The following is a 10,824-nucleotide window of genomic DNA, read 5'->3' on the forward strand; positions in this document are numbered from 1 at the left end:
CGCAAGGTTCACTCTCTCCTCTCCTGCCCTCCAGACCTCCTCACTCAAATGCCCAGGAAGGTGCCGCTGGGGCCCCCGACAGCCCTCGCCATCCCTGGTCCACTCCTGATGCTTTGGGGCACCTCACACCCTGAACCACCCTTGGAGCCTCCTGGCAGACCCGCCCTGGCGCCTAGAAACCTCTACTCTGAGCATGTGCTTTCGGCACATGCACCGCCCGGGGAGTTCCGACTCCTCGCACTGTCCTCACCCCTCCCCCCAAGGTGGGCACTGTCCTTCCAGCCCTTCCACACCTGAACTTTGGGGAGAGTCCCGGGTGGGCAAGTTCACTCGCTGGCCCCTGTGCCCCCACCAGGAGGTGATTTGGGGGGGTGTATGAACTGCCATGTGGGAACCACCCCCCGGAGCTCTTTCTGGGTTTGGGAAGGGGATTCCGAGTCACACGGTGCAGATTGGTCGGATGGGGAGCAGGGTTTATTGGCACTGCAGATAGCATGGGGGTGCTCCGCGAGCCTGGGCAGCGCCTTCCTCCAGGCCCTCCTCGGTCCAGGTCCAGGGCGTGGGTGAGTGTGGCCAGCAGTTGCGCGCAGCAGTCGGGCCCCTGCGCGGAGCTGCGGGGGAGGCGGGGGGTGACAGGTCTGGGAGATCGTGATGACCGAGCAGGGGGACCGGCCGCACGGTTCAGCGCCAGTCGCTCGGCTGGGGGGTCGCGCGCTCGGCGACCAGCGGGGTGCTCGGCGGCCTCCGGTGTGTGGCGCGGGCGCGCAGGCTCCGCAGGCGGCACAGCAGCAGCGCCAGCAGCAGCGCGTGCAGCAGCCCGAGGGCGAGCAGCAGGAGCTGCACCGCCAGCGCCCCGCGGCAGAGCGCGCCGGGCGGGCAGGTGGCGCGCAGCTCGTCCTCCGCCAGGTAGGGAAGCAGGCGGCCCCGCAGCGCGGGGGGCGCGGCGCAGCGCAGGTCGCGGTAGGGCTCGCGCTTGTGCTGGCCGGCCAGCCAGGCCCGCAGCGGCACCAGGTGACAGTCGCAGCGCCAGGGGTTGGCGCCCAGGTGCGCGGCACGCAGCGCCGGCAGCGCGTCCAGCAGCCCTGGTGGCAGCGCCGTCAGGTTGTTGCCGGTCAGCACCAGCTCAGTCGTGTCCGGCGGGAAGGCGGCTGGCAGCGAGGCCCACGTCAGTCCGCGGCGCCCACAGTCCACGCGCGTCCCCGCGCAGCGACACGGGGCGGGACAGCCCGCGGCCGGGCAGCCCGGCGGCGCGAGCAGCAGGAGCAGCAGGCTCAGCGCCCAGCGCGGCCCTGGAAGGGAAGCGCTGGGCGGTGAGCCCGGCCCGCGGGGGCCCCGGGCAGCATCGCCACCGCCCGCGAGCCTCTCCACCCGCCCGCCGGCTGGAAGGTCCTCCGGGTCTGCCCCGAACCGCTCTGACTGCCGCCCAGAGGACCGAGAGCCTCCCCACAGGATATCCTCGGGGAGCGCGGGGCCCGGGCAGACCCCAGACTCACCGAGGCCCATGGCGAGATGTCGGCGACCCGGCTAGCTCTGGAGCGCCGGGCGGCGGTCGCAGGACCGGGAGATAAGGCTGCCCCGCCCCTGCCCGGCCCTGGCGCACCCGCCGAACCAACCACAACGCGGCCACCCCGCCAGAAATAACCCCGAGGCCGAGCCGCCCGCGCAGATAGAGCGCTATCGCCAGGCCGCCGGCCGACCGGGCTTCCGGCCCCTAGATCCAGGGGCGCACAGACCACTCGGACACCCTCTTCGACGTTCACCAACATTGTTCTCCTGTCACCAGGACAGGGCGCAGCATTCACAACGGAACACACTGGAGAATGGGGCTTGGGGCCAGGGATCATGCGGGTGGAGGGACGGGGACCAGGGACTCGGGAACCCAGGGCGACAATGCTGCTGGGGAGAGCGGGCCTCCCGCCACCGATGGGCAAAGGGTGGGCCAGGGACGGGGGTGGCCAGTTTGCCGACCACCCGCTGCTCCTGGAGCCCCCCGGGGCCAGGCCAGACCGTGGGGGAGGGGCGTGGGCATTCACTGCAAAGCCCAGCCGCGTTACTGCCCCCAGCAGCCAGCTGACCTCCTTAGGTCAGAACGCACGGGGCCTAATCGCTTCCGCTCCCAACCTGTGCGCAGAGGTGCCTGGTGAGTGGGGGAGGGGTAAGAAGGACCCGGCCCACGGCGGGCCCAAAGGGAGGCTCCGAGTGGGGAAACAGGCCAGGGTCCTGGGAATCGGCCCCCCACCCCCCACCCCCTGCTCTGCCCTGGTTCTCCCACCCATGTGAGTAGGGCCTGGAGTTAGTGCAGTGACCTCGGGGGCAGATCTCAGAAGTCGCCACCCAACTTAGATCCTGGGCCCCAAGGCCAGAGAGGGCCGGATGTGGGGGGCCACCGTCCCGGCCCCTGGGAAGCTGATACAAATGAGGGGAGGGGCCGATGCTGAGAATAAATTAGGGTTGGCTGGGGGCTGTGACCCAGCGTCTCTGAGAACAGGAGGGAAAAAAACCAGGTCTGGGCCACTCTGGGGTGGGGGGTCGCGCCCGGGCCTATGGGCGATCCAGACGAATCCGGCGTCGAGTCCAGGCCCGTCGGGGTCGGGGTGGGAAGGGCCAGCCCGGAAGTCGGCAGTATGGTCATGGCTCGTGGGACTGCCACGGGGTCACTGCTCCTGCATCTGCTGCTTCATTTTCTGCAGCATCTCTTGCATCCGCCTTAGCTGGGGGCAGGGCAGGGCAGGAGCGACAGGGGGCGGGGTGAGCGAGCGGTGGGTGGGGCCTGCCCAGACTGGCTCCGCCCCGCCCCGCCCCGCCCACCCAGCCTGGCTCTGCCCCCCCATTCCCCGCCCACCTCCTCATCTTTCATCCTGATGAGCTTTTCAGTCTCAGCGTCAGGCGTGGGCAGCGGCAGGATGGGTATGGGGCTCTCCATGCGGCTGTCCTGCGTCAGCTTACTGCATGGGGACACCGGGGACAAGACTGCTGGGGGCCGGGCGGACCCCCCACAGCAGCACCGCCCGGCGGCTCCCACACCCAGGGCGGGGGGCGGGGGGCGGGGTGGGGCGCGCACCTGGTCATTTGCTGGATGCAGTGCGCGCGGTAGTTCTCGTAGTGCACGTCGCAGGTCACGTCCTTGAGGTCGTGCATGTGCGTGCGGATCAGCATGTTGCGAAGCTTCACGAAGTCGCAGTGCGCCTGGTTCTCCACTGCGGGCAGGGGCGCCCAGTGAGTGGGCCGCCGGCCCCAGGGAGCCTTCCCACCCAAAGGCTGTGCCCCAGGCCTGGACTCACCCTCCACGATCCCCCAGGGGTACAGACGCCCCCGGACCCGCTGCCCCTTGGCCTCCACCACCGTGTTGCTGCCGATAACAGCGAAGGGTGCGCTCTCCTGCAGGGAGCGGGCAGGTGCAAGGGCTCATGCCCAGTTAGCATGGGTGCGAGGTCAGCGGTGCAAGAGGGGCATGGGCACGCCGCACTCGGTCCGCCCCTCCAGTGTCCCCAACAACAAACTCTCCCCAAAGAGATCCTGCCGTTCCCACCTCGGGCCTCTCTGTTGCCAGCTGAAGCCAGAGCTGGTGCCGCTTATACGGAAGGCTTTTGCCGGGCTGTGCCCAGTCAGATGCACCCTCCCGGCCTGGTACCCCTCCCCCTCCTTCCCCAGACCGGAGCCCGTGCCACCTGTTAGTGATACCCCTGCTGACTCTGGGGTGAAGGGCCTACCCTGGTCCTGGCCTGGTGGCCACCTGTCCCTAGCTTGGCTTCGCCATCACCACTCAAAGCCACCTCCCTCCCCCAGAGCTCAGGACTCTGGGAGTCAGGGCATGCACAGGCCTGGGGTACGAGAAGGGGGCTGGGAGCAGGGCCAGGGTGGGGCCTGGCCAGTGGCTGTGCCCTTGGATCCTGACAAGCACTCCATGACCCATGAATCACACGGGGCCCAAACCACACTGGCCAGCAGGGACCTGGGCCACCCCCGGCGAAGACTCTATGGCCTAGATGAAAGTCTCACACCCCCCCAGGTCAGACCAGGGCCCCAGCCCTCCTCTAGACTCGGTGTACAGTGGCCTCTGGGGTCCCCCCAAGTGCTGGAGGCTCACCTTCAGCTCCCGGTCCTGCTGTTTGAAGTCCTCATCCTCGTCCGAGTCACATTCAGGAAACTGGTACACGTGGATCCCAAACTTGTCTATCTCCTCCCGGATCTGCAGCCGGCGAGGGCTGTCAGGGGAGGGGCCGGCAGCCTCAGCCACCCTCCCCCGCCAGAGCCCCGCGCGGACCCCCCAGCCAGACAGGCTCACCCGCTCTTTCAGCTTCCGAATCTCCCCAGGGACAAGACAGTCGGCCTTGGCGATGAGGGGCACGATGTTCACCTTTTCGTGCAGGGCCTTCATGAAGCCCACGTCCACCGGCCGCAGCCTGTAAGGGGGGCTGGGGTGAGGGGCTCGTGGGGTGGGGGCAGCGGGATGGGGTGCCCGAGGAGCAGGCAGGCCGGGCCCCCTGGCCCAGGGCAGCCACCTACCCGTGCCCGAAAGGGGAGATGAAGTACAGGCAGCAGTGCACGCGGTTGTCCTGGATGTTCTTGCGGTTGAGGCCGCTCTCGTCCCGGAAATACTGCTCAAACTGCTGGTCCACATAGTCCGTGATGGGCTTCCAGCTGGGGGTAGGGGGACACGTGAGGCCGGCCAGGCCGGGGGCCGGGGGCCGGGGCACCCCGGGCAAGCCTTCCTCACCACTCAGAGTTGTTGACGGCGTCCCCGAAGCCCGGCGTGTCCACGATGGTGAGCTTCAGCTTCACCCCTTTCTCCTCAATGTCCACTGTGTGCTTTAGGATCTCAACCGTCTGGCTGATGCGTTCTGGGGCGGGGGGGTGGTGGTGTAGAGTGGCCTCTGCGGCCCTGACTCCCACCCCCGGGCATCCCAGACCATCCCCGGTTACGTGGCCTGCTGGTGGTCTGCACCCACGCTTCAGGGACAGAGGATCAGGGCTGCACCTGGAAGGAGCCCTCAAAGGGGTCACCCAGCAGGGGGCAGGGGGCCACTCACCCTCAGCACTCAGCAGTTTCCGCTCCTTGTAGAGGTCGGTCAGGAAGAGGCTGTGGACCAGTGTGGACTTCCCCAGGCCTGACTCCCCTGCCCACAGGAGCAGTGGGGGAGGTCAGGTCCCAGGCCTCAGACAGAGCCTCGCTGCCCATGCCCCTGCCTGCCGTGGGGCCCAGCCCACTCACCAGCCACCATGAGTGTGAAGTCGAAGCCCTTCTTCACGGACTTGCGGTGCACCTGGTTGGGCAGCGTGGCGAAGCCCACGTACTGCTTGTCGATGTCCTGGATGGGGGCGGGGCAGGTCAGGAGCACGCTGCGGTTCCCGGGGCAGCCCCGGGCCCTGCCCCTACCGAGCTCAGGCCAGGGGGCAGCCGGGCAGGGTCCCCCGGGGAAGGGGCATCTCAGTGGCAGCAGCGGGTGAGGGCCTGTGGGCAAAGGCCCCCCCACCCCAGGTGGAGGTGGGAGGCAGGTGGGTGTGGAGGGCGGTGGTGCCTTCAGGGCTTCACAGAGACCGACTCTGTGCACGGAGTGGGGGCAACAGGCACATCCGGTGAGGCCCGTGTCCTTGGGTTGGGGGGCAGAGGGCACCAGAATCCGGACCCCGCAGATGTGCCCAGATGTGCCCAAGGCCCTCGAAGCTGGAGAAGCCCTCACCTCAATACTCACCCCTCCGCCAAAGTACGGGGTGGGAGGCCCCATCTGGCCACGATCCAGCCATGGGGGCGGCTGGCGGCAGCGCCAGTGGAGCTGAGGCTATTTATAGACAGCGCCCCCCCCCCACCCCGCACTCCTGGACCCCAGGGCATTGCGGCCCCCGTCGCATCCCCAGTCCGAGCACCGGGGTGGGCGCGCCACTGACCCACTTTCTGCACCCCTCTCCACACACACCTTGAGCCGCCTCTGGGCCTGGGTCCGCGGCGACAGCAGCGGCTCCACCAGGCGGTCCTGGGGTGCTGCCAGCGAGTCCATCCCCGCCAGCCTGGGGCCGTGCGGGCCGCGCTGGGGCCCAGAGGGTCAGGCCGCCTGCCGCCAGGAGTGTTCTCGCCCCCGGGGCGCACGGACGCGGGCACCAGGGCCCGGGGCGGGACGGCGCTCACGCGATGCGCGACCCTGAGACCCCCCTCGAGCCGTGGGTCTGGCCCCAGACGGCCCGCCCCGGGCACAGGCGGGTCCCTGCAACGGACGGGAGCGCGCGGTCTCCGGGAGACGGTCGCCTGGAAATGAGGCCGCGCGGGCGGAGCCACGGGAGCGGAGGAGGGCAGGGCCCAGCACGGCGGGCGGGCGGGCGGGCGGGCGGCTGCGCGCGAAGCGACGCGGCTCGGGCCGTCAGCCCCGCGGCTGCACGGTGGGGGCCGGTCCACGGCGGGTCCGCGCCGCCGCGCCCGCCGCCAGAGGGAGCCCCATCCGCGCGCTCCCGCCCTGCAGCCCGAAACTCCCCACAGACGCACCCCTCCCTGCGCGGCCCGCCCCCCGCGTGTGTCCGGAGAATGCTTACCAACGCGGCCGCCGAGACCAGCGGGGAACCTGCGAGGGCAGAGCCCCGCTCCCCACCCAGGCCCGCGTCGGGCGGGAGGGGGCGGTCAGAGCCCTAGATGCCCGCCCCCCATCCCCTCTGCAAACGCGGAAGCTGTGGCCGGTGCGTGGCTCCCCAAACCCGCTGGCCAGACAGCTGCTGCCAGCCGAGGGGGGCTGACGGAGCGGACCCCTCCCCAGGGGGCATTCCATCTGAGCTTCCACCCTGCGCTCAGCCCCAGGACTGGACAACAGGGGGCCTGGGGGGCTCCAGCCAGCTCCGCCCTCTCGCCTGTGCCGCGATGCCAGGGACCACGGGGGTCTCCTGAGCCCGCAAACCCAGCCTCACCCCCACCCGGCAGGCCCCCACCAGAATCTGAACAGGCCAGACCAATGGGAAGGAGCTGGGCATCCAAAGAGGTGGACGCGCTCTGAACTCCATCAGTAGGGCCAGGAGGCCCCCACACCCCCACCCGCCCTCCCTTCCTGGCTCCCTGCTTAAGGGGCCTCTGTCCCCTGTCCAGGCCGGAGCTGCTGTCGTGGGGCCTGGAGGCCGCTGGCACCTGGGGAGGAGGGGTGGGTCCACTGCTGGGAACAGGGGCGCCTTTCATCCAAGAGGACGGCGGGGGGGCACAGGCCGCAGCCCGGCCCCCCACCCTGGCTCTGAGAAAGCATCCGCCACGTGGACCTGTGGGGGGCCTCCGGGCTGAGTATCCCCCAGCCTCCAACCCCGGAGGCCACTTTAGATACGGCTCCTAGGCCGAGCTCCCGCCGTGTGGACAAGCTGACATCTCGGGCCCGGGGCACCTCCAAAGACAGAGCCGGGCCTCACCTCAGTGCCCCACACCCTGGAGTCTGAAGGGTGCCCTGCCCAGATGGCCTCAGTTTGCCCGCTGCTAAGGCACAGCCTTGGGCAGGCCCGGGACAGGGGACAAGCCCAGCCCCTGCCGGCCTGGCCCGTCTCCCACCCCATCCAGACAGAGCCTGGGGATTCCCTGGGGGTCCCCAAGGAGAGGGCCCTGCCACCCGCTTTGTCTGGTCCCCGAGGCACAACAGATGCTCCTGAGGACTCCCGGAGCTGCAGACGTGCCGCACCCACCTCCTCGCGAGCGCCTGGTGCCTGGCACTCTCGAGGTGTTTTCATTCTTAGAATCTCCCCATCAGCTCTGGGGACAGGAGCCAGAGCCAGTGGAGCCACCCCCCCGCCCCGGCACTGAGACGGGGTGCGGTGGGGGAGGGCACAGAGGACCACCAGAGCCCCCCTCCCCTGGTGCCTGAGATGGGGGGCACGGAGAGGGTCCATGCAGCCCCCTCTTTGCTGGAGGGGTGACAGGCTGAGGCTCAGAACGTCAACAACAGAACCGCGAAGACCCATGGGGAGCTCGCCCCAAACGCCTGGTTCCTAGCCCCTATCCCAGGGGACCCTACACCCCACCCGAATCACGCCCTCTGCCTCGGGCCCTGGGGGCAGGCATGGGTGAGGCCAGTCCTAGCTGAGCTCCAGGTGGGGCAGACACCGGCCCAGAGGGGCTGGAGCCCCAGCAGGAGACCCCGGAGTGCCCGCTGGCCCAGGAGCCGGGGGCCAGTCTCCTGGGGCTTCCCCGTGTCTGTCCCTGAACAATGGTGGGCTGGCGGGCTGGCCCTGCGTCTCCTGCATTGTTCGACCTGCAGCATGGGCAGGCAGCTCCCGGCCCCGGCTCCCCAGGGAGCCCCTCGCTGGCAGGATAAAGATGACAGGCCCCTCCCCACGAGCCTCACCCAGCCCAGGGCGCAGCCGGCGACTCCCAGCCCCTGCCCCACCTGCCGGGCCGCTCCACCCACGTGCAGCACCTGGGCCAATACTGTGGGGTTCCACCCGGGCGTGAACCCCCATCCCTGACGAGGGCTGCCAAGGCCACCCTGGTGCCCGAGTCGGGCCTTCCTGTTCTACCCTAAACACGGCTGCACTTGAGCAGAGACCTCAGCCGGCGGGGCTGCCCCAGGGCCCCGAGCTCCCCCAATGCACCCCACTCCGTGGGGTCTCCTCAATATTTACACCCGACCTCAGCCAGGTTCGCAGTGGGTGTCCAGGCGGCCTCCTGTCCAGCATCATGCATCTGGAGGGTGGGGTCCAGGCGGGCCCTTGGGTGAACCCATTTGTACCCCCTAGGTCTGAAGACCCGTGCTGGGTAGGGGGATGACTCAGACCAGGCCCTGGAGGCTCCCAGTCTGGGGAAGAGGCCCAAGGTCAGCCCACTCACATCGCTCAGTGTAAGAGGATGCACAGAGGCTGGGTGGGGTGGCCCGAGCAGCCGCCCGCCCTCTTCGTGTGGGTCCGCTCTGGGACGGCCCTGGCTGCTGGACGCAGACCCCTCCCTTAGCCGTGGGCTTCCATGACCAGGGGCTCGCTCAGGACCCCCAGCACGCGGCCTCGGGCCAGTTCAACAAGGGGAGGCCGGCGCTGGACCAGTGGGAAGGGGCACCCGGCCCATCCCCCATCGGGGAGGGGCGCACGCCGCGCCGGCCAGGGCCAGGATCCAGGCCCCGGGCACGGCGTCCCCTCCGCCCCGCGGCACCCGGGCTGACGATCGGATATCGCGACAGGGCGGGATGACGGCGGGGGCGGGGTCGCGCCGGGGCGCCGCGGTGTTGTTGGCACAATGGGTGACAGCGGGCCGGGTGAGCGGCGGCGCACGCGTACCTGCTTGTCCTCTGCGGGTGCGGGTCGGGTCGGGGGTCGGGTCGGGGTCCAGGGCCGGCCGGCGGGCGGGAGAGAGACCGAGACACACGATGAGAGGCGCGCGGGCGGCGGGGACAAAGGCGCGCGCGCGCGCGCGGGCGGGCGGGCGCCGGGCTCACCTGGGGTCGCCAGCTTGCTCTTGTACCGCAGGCCTGTGCTCATGGTGGCCGCTGGGGGAACGTGCGCGCGGGCGGGGCGGCGACGAGCCGAGGCCAAGGCCGGGCTGCGGGGTGACCGGCCCCTCCGCGCCGCCGCCCGCCCCGCCCGCGCGCCCGCCAGCCAATCGGCGCCCGCCGCGCCCACGCGCGACCCGGCGCGGCCGACGGGGGCGGGGACCCGGGCGCCCTCACCGCCCCGCGCCCGCGGCCTGGGGCGACGCCCTCCCTTCCTGCCGGCCGGGCGCCGGGCACCCGAGACCCGCGCTGCGCCCGGCCCCTGTGACCGCGGCTGCAGTTCACCCCCCCTCCTCCCTGCCCAAGGCCCCCGGCCCCCCACACCGTCCCTGCCCGATCCCCGGCCCCCTACCCAGACCCCGGCTCTGACTCCTCCACCCTCGTGGGACCCCCGTCCACACCTGACCTCTGATCATCCTTGGTGTGCCCCCCCCCCCGTAAAGCCCGCCCCCAGAGGCTCAGGCCTCATACATGCTCCACCACCACCCACGCCCGGCAGGCTCTGCCCAGCTGAGGTCAGGGCATGCCCCCCCCCCCGCCCCCTCAGCAGGATGGACACCAGGGGCTTTGGCCTGCGGAGCCCCGCTCCCGGCCATGTCCCGGCCGAAAGCCTGATGCCTGGCGCGCGGCCAGCCCCGGCTCCTCTCCTGCAGCTGTTCGCCGCTGTCCTGGGCTCTCCAAGAGCACACCCCTGGGCGGTCAGTCCGCCCTGATTCCAGGGTCCTTGGTAAGGGATGGGCTGCCATCCCAGACAGGAGCAGCTCCCACCCTCAGCCTTGTACCCCCAGGCCCACCCCAGCACACCCACAGGCGGACCTGCTGAGACCACCCTGAGAAGGGGCCCCCCAGGCACTGTGAAGGCAGGCCAGGGTCTGCACCCCACTGAGGCTGAGGTCTCCCCAGGCCTAGTGCCTCCTGTCTCTGTCGCTCACTGCCACGCTCCCAGGTGCCCTCAGCCTGGGCCTCCCCGGAGTGCCCCCTGGGAGGCAGGTCTGGGGGGTCCAGTCCCTCTCGGGCCTGGGGTCCGCAGCCCCCCAGGTGAGGGCCCCTCCACAGGCAGGAAGCCCTGCCCTGGCCCGCCCCCCTGCGCCCTTCAGCCCTCTGCTGGCCTGTGGGCTCCCCCATCTCTGAGCACCAGCGCTGGGCAGACTGTTCCCCTCTCAGTGTGAGAGCCACGGGGACAGCACCTTCACTACCGCCGGCCGGCCGGGGTCCCCTCCCCTGGGGCCTCCACCTGGTGCAGCGCAAGGTGTGGGGCCAGTCCACCGCCCACCCCGCCCCAGGCCTTGGGGCCAGAGCGTTTGGAATTCAGGACTTTGATCACAGATGACCTGACACCGCAAGGGCCCGGGGGCTGCACCTTGAAGTTTTCCTGCTGAGGGACTTCCTGGTG

General features: G+C 70.3%; 2 protein-coding genes across 7 annotated transcripts; both read right to left on the minus strand.

Annotated features, from left to right (window-relative positions):
• Positions 1-452: 452 nt before the first annotated feature.
• Positions 453-1,532, minus strand: GP1BB (glycoprotein Ib platelet subunit beta). Its single transcript, XM_081537990.1, has 2 exons — positions 1,494-1,532; positions 453-1,289 (listed from the first exon to the last, which is right to left on the minus strand). The coding sequence occupies exons 1-2, from the start codon at positions 1,501-1,503 to the stop codon at positions 682-684; spliced, it is 618 nt and encodes a 205-aa protein (XP_081394116.1). The 5' UTR covers positions 1,504-1,532; the 3' UTR covers positions 453-681.
• Positions 1,533-1,751: 219 nt separating this feature from the next.
• Positions 1,752-9,508, minus strand: SEPTIN5 (septin 5). 6 transcript variants are annotated; one of them, XM_081537986.1, is made up of 12 exons: positions 9,378-9,508; positions 9,220-9,230; positions 5,213-5,309; positions 5,031-5,117; positions 4,718-4,841; positions 4,507-4,641; positions 4,286-4,403; positions 4,088-4,189; positions 3,282-3,378; positions 3,062-3,197; positions 2,843-2,945; positions 1,752-2,711 (listed from the first exon to the last, which is right to left on the minus strand). In XM_081537986.1, exons 1-12 carry the CDS (start codon positions 9,418-9,420, stop codon positions 2,655-2,657), a joined length of 1,110 nt encoding a protein of 369 aa, XP_081394112.1. In that variant the 5' UTR covers positions 9,421-9,508; the 3' UTR covers positions 1,752-2,654. The 6 variants fall into 6 exon arrangements, with proteins under 6 accessions (XP_081394112.1, XP_081394111.1, XP_081394115.1 ...); XM_081537985.1 differs by having other exon boundaries at positions 5,916-9,230; XM_081537989.1 differs by lacking the exon at positions 9,220-9,230 and having other exon boundaries at positions 5,031-5,108.
• Positions 9,509-10,824: the final 1,316 nt, after the last annotated feature.

This window comes from Giraffa tippelskirchi, chromosome 11, assembly GCF_054371585.1.
Source record: "Giraffa tippelskirchi isolate mGirTip1 chromosome 11, T2T-mGirTip1v1.2.pri, whole genome shotgun sequence".
NCBI classification, from domain to species: domain Eukaryota; kingdom Metazoa; phylum Chordata; class Mammalia; order Artiodactyla; family Giraffidae; genus Giraffa; species Giraffa tippelskirchi.

Coding starts and splice junctions, on each gene's coding strand:
- SEPTIN5 (XM_081537984.1), bottom strand. CDS start 9,420: ATGAGCACAGGCCTGCGGTACAAGAGCAAGCTGGCGACCCCAGGTGAG. Junction 4,190..4,285: donor TTCGGAAGCTGAAAGAGCGG/GTGAGCCTGTCT, acceptor CGCCGGCTGCAG/ATCCGGGAGGAGATAGACAA. Junction 2,712..2,842: donor TCAGGATGAAAGATGAGGAG/GTGGGCGGGGAA, acceptor CCCTGCCCCCAG/CTAAGGCGGATGCAAGAGAT.